Source organism: Brienomyrus brachyistius, chromosome 25 (genome assembly GCF_023856365.1).
Source record: "Brienomyrus brachyistius isolate T26 chromosome 25, BBRACH_0.4, whole genome shotgun sequence".
NCBI classification, from domain to species: domain Eukaryota; kingdom Metazoa; phylum Chordata; class Actinopteri; order Osteoglossiformes; family Mormyridae; genus Brienomyrus; species Brienomyrus brachyistius.
In genome coordinates this window covers 5658609-5683924 of record NC_064557.1, presented here as the reverse complement: position 1 = coordinate 5683924, position 25316 = coordinate 5658609, and the positions used below count along the sequence as shown (strand labels likewise).

Here is a 25316-nt window from a genome sequence, read left to right as displayed (position 1 = left end):
ATGGCGTTGGACTAGTCAGAGCTATAGATAATTAAAAATGTAGGATCGAGTCAAAGCACGGTTGTGGAGGAGGCCGTGTTGGCTTTATGATTCTGCTGACCTTCACTGTAGTGTAGTTGCTATTCTCCTGCACGTGGAGTAAGGTCCCCGTCATGCTCCGTGTGCGAAATCGGATTTCCAGACTGCTTGGGTCGGCTGGGCCGTGGGCGGAGTCCTTCACCAGGCTCCGCAGGGTCTCTGCCAATAGGATGTCACGCCTCCTTCCGGGTTTCAGAGAGTAGTCCAATCGGCCGTAGCCGTTCAGGGACAGAGCTGTGTCTGCACTCATGACTGCAGATGGACCACAGACATAGAAGCCAATGAGCTTTGAACCCAACCACTCATGTACCACACAGAGACATGGGTCATTGAATTCTGAACCCAGTCAGTCAGCTATATAAAAGAACACTGACACAGTGAATGGGGCCTGAACCGCAATACTGATGTCACACACACATGTCGATGCCAATGAGCTCTGGACTCACACAGAGTCCCACACACAGATGAACTCCAAACCTAATAGACAGTTGCTTACATCTCTCACAGTACTTCCCGGTGAATCCCTCCACGCAATGGCACTGTTGCCAAGACCAGCGGTCAACACATGTGCTGCTATGGTGACATGGCTGATTTGCACACGCTCCTTCCATCCTGGGGCATCTGTAACAATAGGTGCAGAGGTCAGCAATGAGGGCCCTCCTTAATGCAGGCTAGTGTCAGTTGGCGATAAAATGCTGAATGTTACTGTCAGGCAGTCAAGAAGTGCTAAATGCTAAATGTCAGGAGACAGAAAGGTGATAAAAAAGCCAGTCAGTGAGGAGACACTAAATGTTAAATGCCAGGCAGTGATGTGTCACTGGATTGAATAAATAATAAATGACAAACATTACATATCGTGCAGCGAGGGGAAGCTCAATGCTTGCACCATGGAACGAGGCAGCACCGAAAGATACACTTTATGGCATGATATATGTTAAATGTTAGGCCACGATGGGAGACTGAAAGCGGGACATGATGCTTCCGAGCCCGGTGGAGCCGCCTGCCCAAACCTGTCCGTGACTCCATGGGTCTCCAGGGCCTGGCCCGGTTCCAGCGGGTTCCCATTGACGGCCAGCTCCATGACACAGCCCACGAAGTCATGAGCGGCGACCTGCTCCGGCCGACGGAGGAGGGGCTCCATGGATCGCATGCCCCCCACCGAGAGCCTGTTGGGACGCACGTCCAGCACCCTGCCGGGCACAAAAAGACGCCGGGGATCAGCGTCTCGGGCAACGACAAGACCCACACTGGCGCTCGGGCTGCCACACACTGCCGCTGATCGACTGGCTGACAGCAGCACAATGGCACTTCAACTGCAGCCTTTGCTTATGTGGCAGTTTGGTCAGTCAGAATGTGCTGCACAATTCTGCTCATTGTCCAGCTTGTCAAGGCCCTCGGACCCGGGGTCTTTCTCCCACTGAACGCTGACAGCTGTTCCGAGGCCTGCGTGTCGGCGGTCCGCTTACCAGTCTCTGTGTAGTGCCATGCTGCTGACCGTGCAGAATGCCGGTTCCTGGTCCTCGGTGCACTGGTCCACGGTTAGGGAAGCAGACTGGAACAGACACACAGATACAATGGGACGAAAGGAAACAGAGATTCGAATGAAGTTACCCGAAATATAGAATCTGCAACAGTTTTTTTTTTTTTAACTTATGGAAAATACAGATCCAAAATGAAACTAATTTATTACAACAGGGAACTTAGCCAACAGAAGAACTATTTGGAAGTGGATAAGAAACAATTTGCTTGTGGTGACTATTTGGACGCAAGACAAATAAAATACCGCAGCAATCTTGCCCAAGTCCTTATGCGTTTACTTTCACACTACTATTAGCAGATCGGTTAACTGCGTCTCCCACACACGCTGGTTGTGGTTACGAGGTGTGCTGTGCGACAGCAAAGATGTGGAGTGATGTCAATAAACAAAGGATGACATTTTTAACAACAAGGAGTCACCTTCTCACTTCCCTAATGCTCAGCATCCACACTGAGCCCCTTTAGGTCTCTGATCCTGCAGCTTACAGAAGCCTACAAAGATTTATGTTTTTTACTCCGTCACATACCATACACCGGTGTGAAATGTCTAGAAGGTATGACAGTATGAACAAAATATATTCCACCCAAGCATAAAATGAACTTATCGTACATAACGAGTTTATGATAAAATTTGTGACTCCGGCTTTTCATTTGCATACGGTATACATATGGTCACAAACATGAAAATGAATCACTTAAACTTTCACAGTGTTGATTTATTATGGAATTGGACCTCTTTTGTTCGAATGTTGCATTTTTTTTACTCTTTTAATGAGACACGTGCTCTTCAGTTGGATAAACACATGTGACTGTGACTGTGTCAGGCAGGGCAGCAGAATTACACGCTATCCATACCGAGTTACTGCTTTGGCAGTTACACATCGAAACAACTGAGGCGGCCATGAAAAACGATCACTTTTGGACCAGTGGGAAAATTTGGGAAATGTCCTACATATACACACATCCATACACATATGTAAACATTAAAAACTGTCTTATTTCACTCCTAGTAATGCAGACCTGAAACCACATTATGAGACCTGTCTGTTGGCTAATGATTTACCTGTTTTACCTATTCTTTATAATAACACCAGGTAATTAATGAACCATGATGAGTGATATCAGAGGTGGAAAGTTCAGGTCCGGAAAGTAAAAATCCAGACCAAGATTTTGTTTCAACCAACCAGCTGAGTTCCATGTGACTGTGGCTCTTTATACTCAACTGGTTGGTTGAAACAAATTCTTGGTCTGGATTTTTACTTTCTGGCTGGAAACAATCCACCTCTGACTGACATAATGAACGGTCTTCTCACCATTCCAGCTCTTCTGGCAATGACTGTATGGAACTGGCCATCAGAAACCTTCTTCATAGTCATCAGTTTGAAGGTGCCACTTCCCAAGTTGAAGGAGAAGCGCATCCGGCCCTCGAACACCTCCAGGGCGAGAAACTCGGCCTTCTCCCCGGTCTGGTTGTCATGGTTGTACAGTAAAAGGGCGTGGCTTTGGATGGTGGAGAACTTCATGTAGATGTAGTTGTTGTTTGGGTCCAGAGCAGGGAACTCCATGTATGACAGTTCTCCAAAGCCGTAGCTACTAAGTTCACAATTCTTTCCAAAGACACCTTGGAAATAATAATGGTGAATAGGTAACCATAACTACAAAATGAACATAACATATATTTAAGCTCAAATGTTAAATAACTTAAAATGCATGGCTGATTACCTGAAATGAAACTAACTCTGTCTTTTATGTATGATCTTGAATTTATCTATTCATAAACATAAGTTATTAGCATACTGTATGAATATCTGTTTATTTGGAAAAAAAACTGTCTATAAACACAAATATTTGAAGACTATTCAAGACAGCTGAGTGGCAGAGAATAGGACATGATGTCACACTTGCATACAGTAGGCTTTCAAAACTGACCACATAGCTTAGTGTTCGGATGTAAAGCAAAACCATCCTTTTAGCTCAAATGGCTTTACAAGACCCGCTGTCAGCTAATGGCAGCTGTTGCTCCTCTGACCCAAATGAACTCAGGCAGACAGTCTTCATTACCCTGGCCTACAACCAGGTTAGAATGATCATTTTTGGCAGTTGGTCCATGTAGGCGAGCCAAAAGCTGAAGGTCTAGCCGATTAGCACAATTACCACTTACCGAATGGACAATGACAGCGATATCCATCCACAGTGCTTTGACAGGATCCACCATTAAAACAAGGATTGCATTCGCAGTAGTTGATTGCAGACTCACATGATTTACCTTGGATCACCGAACAACACGACACAAATTAGGATGAATGAAGCTACACGAGTCAACACAATCCTACTGGAAAAGCACCCTGAGAGCATATTTTGGTGTGGATGCTGCAGCCTTTCGCTCACTGACTCAATTACAAAGTAAATTATTTAGAACGTGAACTGACCTTATTTGTTATACGAGACCATGTCAATTCATTCCAAGTATACTATGACATATTTGAAGTGTACTTGATCATAAAATATTGAGAGATCAATGACAGACCTTTAACTAAAAGTCTGCCAGGTGAACTTGCAGGAAATCTTCTGAAAAAACATTTGAGCTAGGAGTTAAAACCCCTTAACTAATAATAGCCAGCTGTATAACTGGGAAAAGTGTAAAAGGTGGGCTGTGCGAGTCATTTTGGGAATGGCTACAGCAATGAAAACAACACATTACCATATGCTGCCCAAAATTTTACGGTTCAGGATTTTTACTGAGAATTGAACAAAAACTATATTGGGATATTATCTGGGACATAGGCAAGACGAATCAACGCCACAAATAACTTGAAATAAATATGTATCAATCCATCCATCTTCTAACCACTTATCCACGACAGGGTCGCACCCTGGATGGGATGTCAGGCCGTCACAGAGCAGATACATCAGGGGTGTCAAACTGCAGTCCTGGGGGGCCGGAGCCCAGTGTAGATTAGTTCTTTCCCTGTTCCACCACAAATGATTCAGTTCAAGAGGTGTGTGTTAATTAGCACTGGTAGTTGAATGTGGTATGTTAAATGAGGGAAAACCCAAAAATGTCCAAGGCTCTGGCCCTCCAGGACTGGAGCTTGACACCAATGACATACATGAACACAGTCACACACACACAATCACACACTGTGATTCAGAGGCGCCAATTACTCTAACAGCATATATTTGGACTGTAAGAGGAAATCTCAGAGGAAACGCACAGAACATGGAGAGAACACGCAAACCACACACACAGAACTTAGGCAATATGTACGACACACTTTACAATACGGCTCTTTAGTAATATAGTAGTAACTCATTTGCTACTCAAGTACAATCATAACCAAGTATAGTAGCTATTGAGATAAAAGATGCTCAACAATTCAGTAATAATGAACAAGGTAGTGTAGAGACACAGCATACCTGTGAATCCTGATTTACAGTGGCATTTGAAGGACCCAGGGTAGTTTTGGCAGAGTGCTCCATTCTTGCAGGGCTTGGACAGGCATTCGTTGATGTCCCGCTCGCAGGCCATTCCGGTGAAGCCCTCGAGGCATGTGCAGGAGAAGCCGCCCACAAGATTGTGGCAGGTCCCACCATTGTGGCAAGGAGCTGGCCGACACTCATCGATATCAGCCTCGCACAGCATCCCTGCATAACCAGGCAGGCAGCTGCAAGCGTAGGGCTGTAGGGGCTGGTTAGAAACTAGGATAATGGGAACGCTCTCGTCTACCTTCATCTCAGGCCCCACAGCAAGACGCCTCCTGCAGGAACCCCCATTCTGGCAAGGGTTGCAGGTGCAGGGATCATAGTCTACTTGATCAATTTCTACTCCACTCTTACGATGGAGAATATCCTTAATGCTCTGGAAAAATGTGGCTACGCCACTGGGGCGGACATACTGGTTATAGCCCCTCTTCACTGCCACCATCACATAGGTCTGGCTATCTCGTTCAAAAGCTCCATAGACCTGCACATCGGACCCGAGCCCAGCCAGCTGTGAGTTCGCCACTTGCAGGAAGGCCAGGTAGCTGTTAGTGAGGAAGGCCTTTACAGTTGGGACACGGAGGCGAATCAGGATGCTGTTGTCAACAGTGGTGTTGCTGAAGCCCATGAAGATGACTTGCACCTGGTTGTTGACGCTGCTATGCACGCCATCGCTGCTGTTGACTACCAGGTCAAAGGTTTCATCTGTGGAGCGGGCACTGGAACTGAGGTCACATGAGTCTGCTTGGATGGTAAAGATGCCGGCCCCACCCGGCATAAGAAAGCAGCGGAAGACATCATCCGCATCAGGATCCTGGGGTTTCACACTGCCTAGAGAACCCTCAGGGAACATTGTCCCAAAGTAATACACAAAGATCGCCACTGTCCTGGACATTGAGGGATTGTCATTTTGATCAGCAACTCTGATGTGAACTGTTCCTGTCGAGGACATTTGTGGGATACCGGAGTCCCTGATTACTATGGGAAGGAAGAAATCACTCACTTGTTCCCGGTCAATTTCTCGTCGTGTGGACAAAAATCCATTCGGACTGAGGTCAAAATAGCTCGCCCATGAACCAGCAGCAACCAGACTATATGTATACGGCCCTTGATTTGGGGGTAGATCTGGATCAGTGGACTGTAGGGTCATGACTGGTGTTCCAGGGTGTTGGTTCTCCAAAACCTCTCCATTGGTGGTCACAATAGTGGGGCCATTGTCGTTGACATCCTCCAGAGTCACAATCAGGGTGGCACTTCCAGTCGCCGGAGGTGAGCCGGAATCCACAGCAAGTAGGGTGACATTGTAAACAGGTACAGATTCCCTGTCAAGCTCAACTGCTACTGAAACCTGACCATTCTGAGGATTGATGGAGAAGTCAATCTTATCATTATCATTCGCTAATGAATAAGAGAATGTGTTCCAGCTCGGAATGGAGTCAGAATCCGTTGCAGAGACTGATATCACAATAGTGCCAATGGAAAGGGTTTCAGCCACTTTCACGTTGTATACCTCTGAGCTGAAGACAGGGGCATCATTAGCATCCAGAATGGTGATGTTCACCAATACCTCGTCAATATCTGCTCCTCTTATGCATCCCGCATTCTTTGCCAGCACCGCCAGGGAGACCTTCTCCTCTTCTTCTCGATCGAGGTGGCCCATGACGTAAATTTGCCCTGTGGTTTTGTGTACGCCGAAGCCCTTCTTCCGGCTCTTCCCAAATATGAGATAGTGGACTTCTCCATCCTCTCCCAGGTCGCGGTCACTCGCGAAGACCTCCCCTACCACTGTCCCTTTGGGAGCTGCTTCAGATACCTCAAAATGATACAGCTTTGACACAAAGCGGGGGATGTACTCGTTTACCCCTTTAAGCTGGACGTTGACATTTGCAAAGCTGCAGCGGTCTTCATCTGGGATGTTAAAAGCCTTTACGGTTAAATGGTAGACTTGTTTAACTTCATAATCCAGGAAGCCCTGTGTGGTGATAATTCCTGTGTTTGGGTCAATTATGAACAAGTCGCTATCAGAGGACTGAATTACATAAGCTACTACAGCATTTGCACCAGAGTCTTTGTCAGTCGCGTTTAATCTCATGACAACTGTACCACTGGGGACGTTCTCTTGAACGGTTGGGAAGTACTCCTCAGAGTCAAAGCCAGGAGCATTGTCATTCACATCCGTCACATGGATGGTGACCATGGCATAGCCAGTCCTTGCAATCCAACCTCCATCAGTCGCAGAAATCCTAAGTGCATGAGACTTCTTATTTTCATAGTCCAAGGGTTGACTTAAGCTTAAGGCTCCTGTTGTGCTATTCAGCGAGAAATGGTCGCCCTCATTCCCAGAGATGATGTCATATGTGACACGACCGTTCACTTCGCTGTCCATGTCCCTCGCTAAGAGCGTCCTGATTGTTGCTCCAATGCTGAAGCTCTCAGGGACAGTGGCGGTGACACGGTTCTGTGAAAACTCTGGAGTGCTGAGGTTCTCTTCGGTCACCGCGATGCGCACTGTAGCTTTGGATGAAAGTGGTGGATTCCCATTATCTTTAGCTGTGACTTCAATGTGGAAAACTTTACTGACATCAGAAGCCAGCGATGAGGCAACAGCAATCCAGCCACTCCGGCTGTCCAGATGAAAATTACTAGAGCTGTTGCCTCCTGATATTGAGTATCCTATCATAGAGGTTGGGCTGAAGTTATTGTCATCAGTGGCCGTCACTTGAATCAGATTTGTTCCCACTTTAGCACTTTTTGTAACTGGTGTATAATAACTGGAGTATTGAAACTGTGGTGGGTTTTCATTTCTTTTCACAATGTTTACAGTGACGGTTGTCTCAGTCAATAAAGGTTTAGCTCCCCTGTCTGATGCCGTTACAATGAAGTCATGGCGGTTAATGTTAAGATTGCCAGGTACGGTGGCATTTTTATATCTCAGGGGCTGTTTAATGAGGATCTCCCCAGAACTTGTATTCATTTGGAAGAATTCAGTTGGAGATCTGATGAAATAGAACACTTGCCCATTAAAGCCTTCATCGGGGTCAGTGGCATTAACAAGAATCACAACTGACCCAACAGGTGCAAGTTCAGGATATTCAAGGTAGTAGGATGGTTTGCTGAACTTGGGGGCATTATCATTAACATCTGTGACAAATATTGTGACGTCAGTGTTAACAGTCCAGCCCGAATCATGAGCTGATACTTTAACAATGTAGCGATCAGTGACTTCTCTATCCAAAGGACGGCTAATGGTAATGTCACCAGTTTCGGAATTAATAGTGAAAGGAAGACTGGTACTGGAGATGGAGTAACGACTTACTGCGTTTACTCCAGCATCTTCATCTGAGGTTGTGACACGTGTGACTGTATAGCCAACCGGGGCGCTTTCAGGCACCATGGCACTGAAAATCTTGGAGAACCTTGGGCTGTTGTCATTCACATCCAGAACTGTTATGATGACCTCAACTGTGGAGCTTTTTGGAGGGGTACCATGGTCTGTTGCTTTGACACTCAATACATACCGAGCTGTTTTTTCCCGATCCAGAGGCCTAGTGGTTCGGATTTCTCCAGTAGATTGGTCAATTACAAAGCAGTTCTCATTGTTACCAGAGATGATGGTATAATCTATTTGACCATTAGGTCCACTGTCATGGTCAACTGCTGACACTACAACAACTCTATGTGGTGAAAGATTTTCTAATAGCTGAGCTTGAAAAGGCTTTTGTTCAAATACTGGATAGTTATCATTGACATCTAGAACGGTTAAATCTAACTTCTTGTATGAAGAATAAGGGGGGAAACCTTGGTCCCTGGCCTCGATCCAAAGCACATAATTCTGGATTTTCTCAAAATCCAGAGCATTCTTGATGGATAATTCTCCAGTTTGCTGGTCCAAATAAAATGCATTGTCAAGATTTCCACTTGCAACGTAGTATGTTAACTCCCCACCCCTTTTGGAGAATCCTGTGACTTTTGTAACAAGTGTTCCTGTTGCTTGACTCTCAGGGAATGTGAAAGCAGACTGCCCCGGTTTCATGACTGGGAATTCCCCTCCTGACGCAAACCTGACAGTGACTGTGGTGGTGTCAGACTTGGGGTCGTCCCCACGGTCTTTCACACTGACGGTGATGGTGACCTCCTTGCTGGTTATCAGCTTTTCATTGGCTGTGATGGTGCCTCTTGCCTGGTCAATGTGGAACTTCTCAGAGTGCCCACCAGTCAAGGAATAAAACAGCTGGGAGTTGGATCCTGCGTCGCCATCTGTCACTGTCACAGCAAACACTAAGGAACCTGTGCATAATAAAACAATTATTACTGAATTCATATATGTAAAATATTAAATTGTTTATGAAGGAAAAGGTGCTAATGTAAGTGGTGCAACCATCCCATCCACCTGCTGATCCTGTACAGTGTCCTTGCTGACCCTGTACAGTGTGCCTGCTGAGCCTGTACAGTGTCCCTGCTGAGCCTGTACAGTGTGCCTGCTGATCCTGTACAGTGTGTCTGCTCATCCTGTACAGTGCTCCTGCTGATCATATACAGTGCTCCTGCTGATCATATACAGTGTGCCTGCTGATCCTGTACAGTGTCCCTGCTGATCCTGTACAGTGTTCCTACTGATTCTGTACAGTGTGCCTGCTGATCCTGTATAGTGTCCCTGCTGATCCTGTACAGTGCTCCTGCTGATCATATACAGTGCTCCTGCTGATCATATACAGTGTGCCTGCTGATCCTGTACAGTGTTCCTACTGATCCTGTACAGTGTGCCTGCTGATCCTGTACAGTGTTCCTGCTGATCCTGTACAGTGTGCCTGCTGATCCTGTACAGTGTGCCTGCTGATCCTGTACAGTGTTCCACCCCAAATAAAATGCCAGTCCATCACAGGACGCACCAACAACTCAATTGTTCAAAAGCTAGATTTAAAATTCCTCAGTGTTTTAGCTAATAAAGTTTTGGGTTCCTATTTTATAATGAATTATATATATTATTCTGTCGCAATTTGACATGAAATATTAATTAAAGTATATTTCTTTCAATTCTATTTTAATGAGGATTCGTGTGATATTGACTGTTACTGTCTGGGATGGTTGTTAGTCCTGCTGTTAGCGGGACTCACCTGCAGGGGTGGGTGTTGGCACGTGGGTGACATAGGGGTGGTAGTGGAAGTGAGGCGGGTTGTCGTTGACGTCGGCCACTTCCACCTGGACAGTGGCGGAGGCCAAGGCAGGACGGGGCAGCCCGCCGTCGGACGCCAGCACTACCAGCGTGTAGTGGCTCAGAACCTCACGGTCCAGCAGAGCGCTGGTTATGATCTGGCCTGTCGTGGGGTTGATGGAGAACTGCCCGTACCCTCCTGACAAGCTGTAGCTGGAGAAGAAAATGTGAGGAATCCCAAGGCGAATTATCCATTGAAATTATACTCTATTCATGTGTCTGTGTTTTTAAAGGGAACCCAGAAATTTAAAGAGAGGAAATAGCAGAATGGTCACATAGGGGCCACCGCTGGAAGCCTGTCCTGTGGTCAGTGCCCTCATTTGCGCTAGAATATTCCAGTAGACACTTATATTTCTTCAGAATATAAAATAATGATGAATTATTTCGAGAAAAATATTTAACTTTATTACTGAATGTTCAAGCCAAATAATTTCTAGAATTGTGTGTCCTCTGCAAGAAAATTCGCTGTAGTTGAACTGCACACTAAGTTTCATTTTCCAACGTGCTACTTTCCGTTTTGGTGTAGCGGTAAAATACTGTCCTCAGCAACATTTCGTAAAACAAAGAAATGTTTTCATTTGCGACATAGTTATCTATGTAGACACCCTGCAAGGTCTTACTTGTAACTGTATAAACCAAGCAAAAATTAAAGACCTGGATGGAAAAAAAGACTTAATGATGTGGGAAAACACGAGGTAACAGATTATGGCTCATGTTGTGCTTTACTAAAGACATAATAAGCACTGATTGGTCTGTCACTGCCAATTAACATCTTCATTATTCCGTTTGCTAATCCCAAGGCCCTGCTTCTAACCTGAGCCTGGGACACCCCAGCAGGGGTGGGCAGACTGGAAGCCCCAGCACCCAGGGAGACCCCCCCCCCCCACCTGATGGCGGCGTTGAGGCCTGCGTCCGAGTCAGAAGCGGCGACCAGGAGGACGTTGGCGCCCGTGGGAGCATCCTCTGCCACAGAGGTATGGAAGACAAGCGAGGAGAACTGTGGGGCGTTGTCATTGACGTCGCCGATGAGGACGGTCACTGTGCCGGAGCCACTGAGAGGTGGAGACCCTGTAGAAAGTATCGACATGGAGGAGGTTGTTTCTGGATCGACACAGACTCCTGAAACACTGCGGCAGTCTAATGCACTATAATCTGCTATAATCGCCAGGGTTATAGATTCTAATTCAGCGCTGGCTCTGGGGAGATCTTTCACATTTCACAGAGGCTGTTCTCATATAAAGCGGTGACTCTCCACTGCCCCTAGTGTCGACTTTCTATGCTCTGAAACTGGTTTAATGGTAAGTGAATGCAAAACCTGCTTGCAGATTTGCTTGCTATCCATCGATCCATCCATCCATTTTCCTAACCGCTTATCCTACTGGGTTGCGGGGGTCCGGAGCCTATCCCGGAAGCAATGGGCACGAGGCAGGGACCAACCCAGGATGGGGGGCCAGCCCATCGCAGGGCACACTCACACACCATTCACTCACACATGCACACCTACGGGCAATTTAGCAAGTTCAATTAGCCTGTTTTTGGACTGTGGGGGGAAACCGGAGTACCCGGAGGAAACCCCACGACAACATGGGGAGAACATGCAAACTCCATTTGGGGGGGGGGGGGGGGTTCCAGCATGGTCAGCTGTGAGCCACAAGCCGGGTGAATTATGGCAGAATCACAGCCAGATGCGGAAACATTTACAGCGTTCTCAAAATTGCTGAAAAGTTCACATAAAATTGAAATGAATGGAATAATAACTTTATGGAATATATGGAATTCTGAAAGAGCACACCCGTAAATATATCTGGACTGCAATCCTGTGCAGATGGGCAAAGGAATCGATAGATCTAAAGAGAGATTCCACTCAGGTAAAACAAGGGGAGGGTAAAGCAGGTCCTCAGTGGTATACTGAGATACATCTCCTCAAAGAGGCAGATCGCTGCTCTTCATAACTCTGCAGCGATGCTGAAGCTAATCTGTGGCTGCAGAATCAGCAGTGTTGTCACGACGACCACCCCAGTGCAGTGCTCTGCCCTGTTACCCTCTGTGACCCCAGGATTAGCTTCCAGTGTAACATGACCTTCTAGGTTAATTCTAACCAGTCAGACTCTGTGACTCCATACACAGCTGCCCTCCCACCGATATCACCAAGAATCCCACTGAACCACCTCACAGGTCAAATCTGTACTTATATTCTGTTGCAAAATACAAAATATTCGAAAGATTGCATTTCTTGATCATCACGATCCAACGTTCACCTTATTTCGCTCAGTATATGAGACTGATTTCTTTCCGTCACAGACCCAGTAAACACCCCCCAGCCCCAGACGTATCCTGTTCCATCCCCCTCTTCCCATTTTATTTTCATGCGTACTTTCCCCCACGCTGATGCCAAAAGAATTGCCCATTGCTTTCTCTCCTCCAGTCCGCTATGGTGGTTAAATCTATTGTCATTCCTGTTCCCAAACCATCTCTATCCCCACGTCTGTTTGCTGTGCAGCCGAGAGCGAACCAGTGACCCCTTCTGTCACTTTGACAGAAGCTTCCCTTAATAAAACCAGCCTCGCCCTTCACATTTGTGCAGTGGAATCGCAGTGGCCCTTCACCTTTGTGCAGTGGAATCGCAGTGGTCCTTCACATTTGTTGTAATCGCAGTGGTCCTTCACACCAGGAACACTTTCTATGACCTTCTAACACCAGTATCCTTCTCTGCCTCAACATCATTTTCATCTCAAGCAGGGACATAGGAACCAGGGGGATGTGCCCCCCCCCCAGTATTTAATTTGGCATCATTCGTCTCCCTCAATCAACCGATATTTGTATTTAAATTAAGTTCTACCCAATCTCAAACTCTCTCCTATGCCAGTGGTATCAAGACAGCTGAGATCAAGTTAAATTGGTCAATCTGTCTCTCACAAACATTTGCTAACCCGATAAATATATGCCACACTTGGGGCTTTCAAACAGAAAATTATTTTAGTGTATAATTTCCTAAAAAATAAACCAATTACTCCCCTGCTGAAAGAGGGCCTTTTATAATCCGTCGCTGCTGATCTATACAGAGAATTCTGAGCCATCCAATCAGCACATAAACTTTTGGGGAAAAAAAAAAAATGAAACCCAAATAAAATATGATTTTCCACGCCCCAGTGAGCCGTCCAGGATGGACAGTGAGAGAGATGTGGCACTGCCTAAAAATCGCCCGTCAGTAAAATCACCGGATCTTCCTTCGAGTTTGTTTATCTAAGCCACTCCTGTCATACGCGTTAAGAGGGGAAATTATGGGACAAAAAAAATCCCCAGACGACAGCAGCTGATTGACACAAGAAGATGTGCAGTTTGCGTCTTAGAAACCCTTAGCAATTACAACGCTGGCACTGAGTAATAAGAGCGATGCTGCCAGACCCAAGGACCTGTATCCCGAGCCGGAGTTCCACTCCCTCCAAGCGTAACAACCTCACTGCCCAAAAGGAAGGGGAGCGACGACGTCAAGCTAAATCCAAATATCGGGGGGAAATTACTTTTCAAAGTAAGATTAAAATATCTTTTAATCTGTCATGTCCCATTGAACGCGTTGAGGATTTGAGCTGGTTTGTCTTTCCTGGACACGGTTCGTGTTGTGATTATGGTAAACACTCCTTCGCATTGCTCCCCAGTAAGTCCTTACAGGACACGAGTCGGTGATTTCCACCGCATGTAACTGTTGTATTGTGCATGAATGGAGTATTTCATAGCGTGTCCTTGTGGGTTATAAATATCTCTCATCTGACAGCCGGCACCTACGTATCTCCCGAAGCACTCCAACGAGAAGGTATTTCAGTAAGATGTCGAGCTTTTGACTGCCTACTTATACGTAACTCTTTGGCAGGAATCCCCTTAAACAAGCTGTACCAGATGGTTTACCTTCCAGAACATTCTGTAGAAATTAAGATTACACTAAGCTGAGCAATGTTGTGAAGCGTGCTTTGCTACACAAGGAAAGAGGAGGACTGAGGAGAGAGTGATGACTAAAACAGGCATCAGTGATTGGTAGGAAGGAAGCAGCAATGTCTGAAAGGCCAACCTCACCTCCATGTCTGTGTGTCCTTCCCAGCCCCACGTTGGCAACCTGCCTGAACTAACAAGCTCCTGGTCTGGCTGACAGATGACCTCTGACCTTCTAGGGATGAATTACATTCCTAAATCTTCTTCCATGGTCTCTTATGCACCCCAGAAAACACACAAACGCATGACAAGGTCACCAGGGAGCCAGCGACCGCTACTGCATCTTCCAGGAGATGCCAAAGGAGTTTCCAAGCATGACGAAGACATATCACAAGTCAGTGAGTCAACACTAACAGCATCAAGTCACGGAGGCTAACTGACTTAGATTAACCAATGGGAAAACAAGTCCAGCCTGTTGTTGCACCCTATGGATGGGACAGCCTGGTCCACGGAGCTGTGTAATATTTATCAATATGTTCAATTGATGTTTTCGCAGTTTAACCCAGACAGAACTGGAGCTGCTCTGATTACTTTACTTGCATTTTAAAGTCCATGATTATCCATGGCATCATGTTAGTTAGTTAATTAACAATATCGCCTGACATTAGTATCAGAAATGCTCCACCAGCTCCCGCCGGGGCACTGTACACATGTATTTTACTGCGTCTTCCAAAAAAGCAGGTGAACAGTGAAATTTACTGATTCTAAGTGACAGTTTTACAGAATATCATGGTGTAGAATCAGCTAACATGTCTCAACTACATCTGGATTAAAAGATAAATGTAAGTATTGGATGTAAAATTTGCCGCATTTTATGGCATCATAAACATTTCAAATGCATCAAAATGTAACTAATATGGTATTTAACCAAATGGATATGCTGACATCAATGGTAAAAACAGAACAATCAGCATGTGAAAATATATAAATCAATATTATATAATTAAATCAAAAATTTAATATGAAATAAATTTCATATTAAACAAAAAAATCTGCAGAATCGATCTTTCCTTTCTAACTATGCAAAAAACCTACAAAGTTTTCAAAAATATAGTTATTATAACAATCCTGGCAAATTTCTAGAAACAGGAAGACATAATACCTCAAAATACACACCTACAATGGGAGTTAAAAATTGTTGAACACTAAATAACACAATTGTTGAAAACATTAAAACAAGGTACAGAGTTATTTTAGGAAAAACCCTAAGTCTACAGTTTAAGCACCTATGTTACAGAAACTGTGTAAATCACAGACTTGCAGGGAAAAAAAACAACTAAACTCTACAGTTTAAGCACCTATGTTACAGAAACTGTGTAAATCTCAGCCTAAATGGAAGAGCCAACTTTTAAGGTGATTACAGCTGAACAAACTCGCCTTTCCAATGATTTAAGACTGGAGGCTTTTTTCCGTGCAGATCCAGTGCAGTGGAGAAGGGCCCGCAAACGATCCGCGCTAATTGGCTGTGTAGCCTTGACCTCTCCATCCATTACATCACCTTTTCGAATGCAGCTTTCAAGAACTGGTACATACATGCAATACTAGTAAGAAAGCTATGCAAAATAGCTCCAATTTCAATTGGCAACATGAGTGCTTGTTTCCTTCTATTGGCCAAAGATGTGCAATTACGTAACTGGCATCTAAAAATTGCCCATAGTGTGCATGTGTGTGTGTATGTCCAATGGATTGGATGGCTATTCTTTTCCCTTATGCTGTAGACTGTCACAGATATGCTCCAACCTCCCCATAACCCTAATTAAGTTAAGTGCTGGAAGATGGATGGATGAATATGGAAAGTGTAGACACATCAAGTGCACATATATTACAACACAGATACAATACACAGCTCTCGAAATAATATTTGGTGTACATGCTCGTACCAGAGTCACTGGCTGTGATGATCAGGGTGTACATTTCCTCGGCTTCACGGTCCAGACTCCGGGTCACACTCAGGTGTCCGTCGGCCGCGAGGCTGAACACACCAGCTCCATTCCCTTCGCTTAGCATATAGCTCACTTGTCCGTTTTCTCCTTGGTCGTCATCGCGCGCCATGACCTGTGGGTGAGTCCTCATCGGTTAAAGACAAAAGATCTGGATCACTCTCATATTGGCACAATGAAATCTAGATCTTTCTGACAGATATACCCTTTAAAGACCCAGAAGTCTATCTGGACTGAACCGCTTAATGACCTAAGTAAATGGTAGCCTTTCTTCATTGTCTTACAGTGCTTAAGGCTACTTACAATCAAGCGTACTTCCTAATATACAGATCATCCCCTGATGCTGGTAAGCACTCACCTGTAGCACATTCTTTGGTGGGTGCTGAAGATTTTCTTGGACTCTGATCGTATAAGGAGACAATTCAAACCACGGTGCACAGTCATTCACATCGATTAGCGCGATGTTGACTGTGGCCCGGCCCATCCTTTGACTGCCCCCACGGTCTGACGCCTGGACAACCAGGGAATAGGAGGGCCTCCTTTCCCGGTCTAACGCCCTGGCGACTGTGATGGTCCCGGTGATAGAGTCTATCCTGAAATCTGAACCACTGTCCCCATCGACAAGTGAGAACAGGATCTGACCGTTGCTCCCCTCATCTGCATCAGTAGCTGACACCTGGAGCACGTCAGTGCCCAACAGAATGCTCTCCTCGATCTCGATGTTGTGCACAGCCTGGCTGAATATGGGTGTGTTGTCATTGACATCCAGGACGACGATAGTCACATCCATCTCTGAAGAGCGTGGCGGCTCCCCTTTGTCCCTCACCACAATGCTGACCACATAGTTCGAACGTTCCTCTCTGTCCAGGTCACCAATGAGCCTGATTTGTCCATCGATGGGTCCGATACTGAACTTATTCCTGAAGGAGGGGCCAAGGGAGTATTCCACGTAGCTGTTACGCCCGCTGTCGCAGTCGGTGGCCTGAGCGGTGAAGACCACCGTGTCCACCGGCGTGTTCTCCTTGACGAAGACACTCTTCTGGGAAGTGAAGCTGGGAGAGCAGTCGTTCACATCCAGCAGAATGATGGAAACCTGTGCGGTACTGGTGAACCGAGCTATGGGGGGCTTGGCGAGGTCATGGACCCTGACCTCGAGGTTATAGAAAGACTGAGTCTCCCTGTCCAGGGTTCTCCTGGTCTTCAGAACTCCAGTCTCATCAATATGGAAACTGGCCTGTGGATCTCCAGAGGTGATGCTGTACAGAAGCTTTGCATTCTCACCTAACAAGACACCCCAGAAACACAGACATTAGTATTTCAAACACTTCTCTTTTAACAAATCATTAATGTATATTAATTATGCTCAATGTAAGGCTACCAAGTACTTTCTGCAGCAAATCATTTGTTTTCAGTGAATTATTACATGATCAAAAGCTTCTAGTATCATAATAAAAAAACCCTTTCTGCTAATGTATGTTATACAATAACACTAAAAAAAGCAAAACAACCAAATTACCTAAAATTATAACACTTTCCAGGTGCTTTAGTATAATACTTTGCAGATAAAAACTTTGTGTATTGCATCAGTGAAAATTATTACTTTAATATATAAATTTCTAACAGTATTACACATATTAAGTAACAATGCAGCTGTAAGACTGAATATAAAGTTAATTGGTAATGAATATTAATATTAATTAGGCCCAAATGTTAGGAATTACTACAATGTGCAATGGAATACCAACTGAATTATTCACAGAGAGAAAGCTGGCATAATAACTATCACTTATCCGCAAAAGTATATAATACTCTACTTATCAAAACCACAGGCTAATTTAATCTTTGCAATTTGTATTTAGAGAAATTGTATTCTTATCATGCGAAATTACTTTTTTCCATCAGAATTAGTGTTTTATATATAGAATGTTCTACAGTAAATATAAGCAACGCATATATGGTTCCATTTAGGCTTTTTAAGGCTTGCAGATGTTTCCTTCCCAGTCATCAGCCTCGCCTTGTTGAAGAGCTGCAGATATTTTGGCACTTAACATCTGTGACGCTCTGACCCGAGTTTAATGTGAAACTCACGCTACTTTAAACCTCAGCTCCGGCCTCGCAGACGAAAACACCCATGAAATCTGAGGCTGAGTGTCTTAACCAAAGCCATGTCCTCACATCCGTACTGCAGACTCCGGGCCATGCAGCGCTATGTGATTCATTAGTGAGTGGGACTCCATGGCCGTTCATGCCCAGGAATCGCAGGAGTGAATCAATCGCACCACATTTCCCTCCAAAGTCATTTTTTGCCATAACTTATGAAACTTTAAAATGCTGCCCTCATACAGCTACCACGTGCAAGTTTATAGTGCCATAGCTACCTTGTACCAAAGTATAGCCGTGCGACCGCTTATAGTCTCTCTATAATAGCAAATTCATGTGTTAGAGCTCAAATATATTAGGTTTCCCATAGAACAGTGTAATATCTATCCTGCGCAGTAGTTCCTACTGTGATAGTTACCGTGTACATGGCATAAACCCAATAGTTCCCTGTGCGTGACAGTGCTCACAGGCACCGTAGTGTTTTTGCAGAATAGCTGCCCCACGTAGCAGCTGCCATACCATCGTCAGCATCGCTGGCCATCAAACTGACAACGCTGGACCCCACAGGCAGGTCCTCCGCGACCGACACGCTGTAGCCGCCGCTCCCAAAAACGGGGGGGTTGTCATTGGCGTCAAGGATGTTGAAATACACTCGCACCGAGCTGGCCTGCCTGCCCCCGTCCTCGGCCCGCGCCGTCAGGACGTAGAACTGCTGGGCCTCGTAGTCCAACGGCCGCGACACATTGAAGACTCCGGTCACTGAATTCAGGAAGAAGGCGCCGTCCTCCTCCTCATCCTCCAGGGAATATGCCACCTCGCCGTTGGTCTCTGAGTCTTCGTCACTGGCCAGAACTGCTGCCACAATGGAGCCTGTTTCACCGATGATAAACGTGTCAGAATCACCGGCGATTCTGATATTACTAGCATTTCATATAAAAGCTTAGTTTAAGCTTTAGCATAAGTGTAGCTTAAGTTCTAATGTCAAAATGATGTAATTCATTCTCAGTAGTGCTTTACTTTAAGTTCATCTTCAAAACACATTTAAAATGCATTCACACTGTAGAACATTAATAAGGAGCATGAAAGTACACCTTAATATGAACGCACCTACAGTAATGTTCTGTGCATGCATTATAAATGCATTATGGTGTAAATCATTACCAGAGTTTGTCATTAATGTAGAATAAAGCCGTCGTGTGTTCATTGAATTTGTTATGCATGCAATTCTTTAAGATGTGTCAAAGTATGCTTACTGTTCATGCTGCTTGAGAATGTTCTATGGGTGACACTCCAGGCACAAATAATGTAGCATATTTCATGCGTTAATTAACCAGTAACTAAGTGCTTGTTACAAACTGAGTCCATGCTCGTTCATGAGTAACCAATCACGACAGTTCATGTATGTCATGCAGAAACTGTATCAGTTTATCATTTATTCTTGAGTAGTAGCTGAGTAATTAAGTTAATTGTGGCCCCTCCGGTAAAGTGTTACCTAATTCTCTATTATATTCCGACTTAAGCCCTAATTTGAATTATTCTAATAACGGTTGGCGATTTATGGGTTAAACGAAGGTGATAAAGGGTGCCTCGTACCTGGAGCGGTGTCTTCTGGGATGTCGAAGGAGTACACGCCGCGAGAGAAGCGCGGCGTGTGGTCGTTGACGTCGCTGACCGCGATGTTCACCCTCATGTCTGAGGACTGCTTCCCGTCGTCGGCCCGCACCAGCAGCGAGTACTTGGACCGCTTCTCCCGGTCCAGGCGCTTCGTGGCGATCAGCTCGCCCGACTCGGGGTTGACGCGGAAGCTGTCGTTGGCGCCGCTGATGATGGCGTACGTCACCAGAGCATTGGGACCCTGAGAGTATGGACACAAGCATGTGTGGCTCCCCCTTTAATACGTGAGCGCGAATGCGGCAGCCACTGGATTAGAGGATAAGCCGATAATTATAAGCAGGAACAGAGTAATCTCCCAGACCTTATTATTACGCATAAAAGCTATGGGCTCCACTTCCTATCTAGTCATCAAATAAACGCTCACCCTGAAATCAATGTAGCTCATTTCATACCCTTAGTGACAAGGGATTAGAGTGAGAATTACTCTCTAATAGAAACTCCCACAGCTGATCATTGTATCCACTTTTTCCCTAAATTTATCAAATAATATTTTAAGGCTTACCCCCCCACCCCTCACCCCCACCCAGGAAGAGAATCCAAGGACTTGCTGCATTTACTTTGGCTTCAACTGAAGCTGCATATTTTGGATTTTGCGGTCTTTTGAGTAATCTCCGGCTAAAGCATACTCTCCGTATGAGAGTATAGTTATCATACCAACACATTCTTAATTCTTTACTTGATGTTTACTTGAGGTAGCTTCACACATTACTGGTTTGTAACAAATGAATATGATTCTGTTCTGCTCTTAAATCCACTGCTGTTTAATGCTTCTGCTTTTAAGCTGATTTCCCCAACTGCTGTACTGCCCATTATTACACGTCCTATTTGGTTATTGTATTTACCAAGCAGGCTGTTGTTTCGTAATTTAAGCAGACATTTGTAGATCAGACAGCGGAGTAAGTCAGTGTTCCTGGAGCTTGTTTTGGGTTAAGGGTCCTGCTCAAGGGCTCAGTGGTGATATGATCACACTGCCGGCCGGGGGTTTTAAACTCATGACCTTCCGGATGCGGACATAGATCCCAAAACCACAAAGCTACATGCTGGCCCAAGAGGACAACAAGGAAGCGGAGCCCTGGGCTCCAACAGCAGGTCCCTCCCATTTCAGCGGCTCGTCCAGACATCAGTCAGGCTCAGATCTGGGAAAGCAATTTAACCGCAAGCACCTCCCACAAATTAATGGTTTTGGGGGTCGGGGGGGGGGGGGGGGGGGGGGGGAGGGCTGGTATTTTAGAAACGTAGAAGCTGATATTATTCGGACGTTCACTTTGTTCCTTCTGTCGGAGTGCTGGAGTACAGAAGGGAGGAAATTCGCTTAACGGATGGAAAGATTCAGGGAGGCACACGAGGGACGCTCCGGAGAGGTGTTGGGAATGTAGCCCTCCTGTATATTCCTATGACAGATGCTAAATCATCCCGCGGTACGAAACACACTGTAAGCACTGACAGTTTGCTTAAAGGAATTGAGATCGGAAATTAGACTGATGGCGGATGGAAGTTTAGAGCAGGGCTGTTGCGGGTTGGTAATTCCATTTTTCAGCCCAGCACTGGGCATTTGGGATCCTGGCCACATGTTGCTGTTCTCGCACACATGGAGGTCTTTGCTGGCTGCCCAGTTTGAGCTAAGCTCCTTCCTTGGCTTGAACTCTACCTTCTTGTTCTAGGATGTGCGGCAAACGCTGAATTTCCTGACAGAAATCTAGGGAAAAAATTAATTACAAAAAAATGGATATATGTTGGTTTGTGAGCAGTCCTCAGTGTGTCGCTACCATCTGGTTTGCCGGTAGCGTATGCAGAGGGTACAGCAATGTAAATAAAGACAATATGATTTTCCAGAAAGTGCTTTTCAGCCCTTTTGTAATGTTTTGCATTCATACATCCACAGTTATCCATGAAACAGGCCCGCACTTTGAAACACTGCTGCCTGGACAGACATGGCATCTGTTATGAAGCTTCATGGCTGAAGTCAATGTAGCCCTATTAGTTTCTCCTTTTAAATCCATCACACCAGCACCAAACTGACTTTTTAAAACATCTGAAAGGGAGGACAATGTATTGGGGGAATCTCTCAGCTGAGCGTAATGCTGAAAGCTCAGCCTTCATCTCCTTTTCATGGTGACCCTTTCACTTCTAGGCTATCTCAGGATCAAAGCTTTCGATTTATGCAGTGCTGAGAGACAGCAGACACGTCAATGGCTGTGCCTATATAAAGGAGGTCCTATTCTTTCACCAACGGGTATTGAGCTGCTCAGCTTAGGTTCCTAAACTGCAAATCATCATGCTCTCTCACACTGTCTCCCACGCTTGTCTCCACTCTATAGCTGTGTCACTAATGCAGTTTGGTTGACGAGGCTTTTTCATAAATTCACCAACGGTAGGCAAGGACATGGTAAGGAAACCAGGAAGTCCTACTTCATCAGCGTCTGTCGCTTTTAGCTGCGCGATGTTAGCCCCACTGCTGATGTTCTCCTCCACGGTCACGTCGAGGGTGTCGCTCGGAAAGACCGGCGCGTTGTCGTTGATGTCCTGCAGCGTTATTTCCACCTGTGAGACAAAAAGAGAGAGCAAGAAATCCTCCAGCTGCCTGGTCCTTCAAAGGCGTTTTGAGGTCTTACTCTTACTGCGTCTCCACAGATCTGGAGTTTAACAGACGAGTTGTGAGATAGATGTTAAACAGACTATTTAAAAAAACAAATGTCTTGTGTCTGCTAATCAGAAAATCCCCAATTACGCATTTGCATCTTTCAGTAATGAGCCGAGCGATAAATATAAAATCTAGGGCAGGCTGAAGTAACATCAAGATGTCTTCTGAATTTCTGTTGGATTAACTGATCCATTATCCATTCCGCCAGCTCCCAAATGGTGGCTGAAATGCCAAAACTCTGAGGTAACCTCACTTCAGTAAACAATGGCAAACAAAACAAAAGGTGCAAAAACTCCTGCATTTGGCCGTACAGAATGATCAAGCAATGCGGTGACAAAACTGAGGAAATGTATGCTGTTAAAAAGCCAGTAAACAGCACTGAACTGTAAACGTTCTACCATGTGATTTTTGTTCTTTTGTTTTACATGTAAATGTATATAAATAATTGTCAGTGTCCTGTTATTGTAAATAAGAAGCAGCATTGCCCCAAACAGTGCAGACCAAAGCTGATTAACAGTGAGCGTTTATCTAGCGCTCTCGCTCTCCCGTGTTGTGAATAAAGCCGAGCCGCACACGGAGGTTAGTCAGCATGGCATCATCTGATACGTGTCTCCGAACTGCCCTCATGGGGCATGGTGAGAAGCTGGCGAGAGGAAATAGGAGAAGAGGAAGGAAGATGATGTTCAGCTGGTCATGGGAGGTCAGAGGTCAGCCTGGGTGGAACGTGTTGGTTTATAATGATTCCCTTTCCATGCTGGGCCACCACTCCCAGCCAAGCTGATATTATGTGACTGGAAAAAAGAATGAGTTACCGGGCTCCAGCATCGACTACAATGGAGCAGAAGCATTAGTAGAGGTTTATGAAACAGGGGATTAAGCCATTATTAGGACGGTCTGATTTTAATGAAAATAAATGAGAACAAAGTATTTAAACTAATTAATGTGCACTTAAAGCCCCCTAAAACAGCCCTGGAGATACTCATGCTGTGCTGTAAGATGTCCTGTGATCAAATCTAATAAATGAAGTGTCCGCAATTAGCTTGGATCAGGGGTGTCAGACTCCAGTCCTGGGGGGCCGGAGCCCTGCAGATTTTCTGGTTTAGCTTCGTTTAACACAGCTGATCCTACTGCTTCTGCTAAATGCCACAGAGTTCATAAGTTAAATCATTTGTGGTGGAACAGGGAAAGAATTAAGCTACACAGGGCTCCGGCCCCCCAGGACTGCAGTTTGACATCCCTGGGTTAGATGGATGAATATATGAGGAAGACACTATTTTAACCCTAAGCCTAAGCCTAAGCCTAAGCCTAAACCTAACCCTAAGCCTAAGCCTAACCCTAAGCCTAACCCTAATCGCACAACAGGGGCCATCTGTATCCTGAGCTGTCATACAGCCACCAGTGCGCAACAGTGTCCTTCATGAGGGCAGCTATCTGTTAACTTCAGCTTGGGATCGGACAATCCCTTAAACACACTTATTCTGCGGAGGGATGCAGAAGAGAGTCACGTGACATGAGTATGGGGGAGGGAAAAGGGACAGAGGACAGGTTTCACAGCAACAGTGGAAGGAATAAAGAAATATGTACATTTTGTCGTCAGGACAAGTTGATAGGCAGGAAAACAAAGCCGGCATTAGATCAGTTTAGGTCTTATAGGGCTGGAAATAACACAGGTGGTCTAAGCGAATGAGCATCGTCCATTTCCAACACCACCATGATGTTCACACGCCCACCGCGCATCGCCAACCGGCCCATGGCAACAGGGGGCAAAACAAACTCATTTTCTTATGGATGGACAGGCAGGGTCTGGCCATCGCGAAATTCATGAATGTTGGGAAAGGACTTGTGTCGTTTTTCTCCAGCACTGGCATTCAATGGCCGGTATCAGTGTTTCCCAAGCCGGACCTCGGAGACCCGCAGACAATCCACGTTTTTGTGCCGGGAGCTGGGAGGGAACAAACATGTGCCGATTGGCTGGGACTTGGGTCCCCGAGGATCGCGATCAGCAAAATATATTGTACCAGACCCCCCCCAGTCAGCAACTCCAACTCCCGCCCCCCCCCTCCCGTTCGTGGTAAACTATCAAATTGGGTCGCAAATCTCCGGGCCGGGTTTTGTTGCCAGTCCGCCCCTGTGCACTGAGAATCCGGACAAATCGCTCCTGTCTTCTTTCACCCTAATGCCCAATAAGGAGGCCGGCTGCTTTTCTTCCTATAAAACTCAGAATAAAGCCTTATTTCATAACGTATATTTCGTGACCGGTACCTTTCAGCGCTACACTGCTTATGTGAGAGAGAATAAAAGGGTTTGTTTTTTGTTAGAGTGCAGAACGATAGCGATGTTGTCCTTCTTTCCCTGTGATATAACATTAGAAAGATGGAAACATCTTAAAACAAATTCCAGCTCTTTCATTCGCCCTACAGGCATATTTATAAATTAGGTTTTTTATAGTATGAAAGAAACAGCAGAAAAATTCTTAAAAAACTGTTGGACCCCCCCAACCTTATAAAATGATTCCGGCCGCAAGGTAACCATGCAAGAATACGCAGTCTACAACGTCTAAATTACATCATCAAACTAATTACAGTATTTCTTTCATTTCAGATAAAACAATTGTAATTTTCAAAAAGATCATTATGTCAAATCGATAAAATCTTTAAAGGGTCACACTGTG

At 45.3% G+C, this 25316-nt stretch overlaps 1 protein-coding gene across 1 annotated transcript in view; it reads right to left on the bottom strand.

Moving 5' to 3' along the window:
- The window catches only part of LOC125720454 (protocadherin Fat 4-like), a 64438-nt gene that overhangs the window by 4711 nt on the left and 34411 nt on the right, over positions 1-25316 (bottom strand). Inside the window, exons 2-15 of the mRNA XM_048995909.1 lie at positions 22414-22545; positions 19924-20185; positions 18850-19200; positions 16589-17511; positions 16171-16345; positions 11194-11374; positions 10209-10459; positions 5032-9381; positions 3776-3880; positions 2928-3235; positions 1545-1630; positions 1089-1268; positions 575-699; positions 101-330 (exon numbers count right to left, since the gene is read on the bottom strand). Coding sequence (XP_048851866.1) covers positions 101-330; positions 575-699; positions 1089-1268; positions 1545-1630; positions 2928-3235; positions 3776-3880; positions 5032-9381; positions 10209-10459; positions 11194-11374; positions 16171-16345; positions 16589-17511; positions 18850-19200; positions 19924-20185; positions 22414-22545 — 7659 coding nt within the window. The remainder of the gene's footprint in view (positions 1-100; positions 331-574; positions 700-1088; positions 1269-1544; positions 1631-2927; positions 3236-3775; positions 3881-5031; positions 9382-10208; positions 10460-11193; positions 11375-16170; positions 16346-16588; positions 17512-18849; positions 19201-19923; positions 20186-22413; positions 22546-25316) is intronic.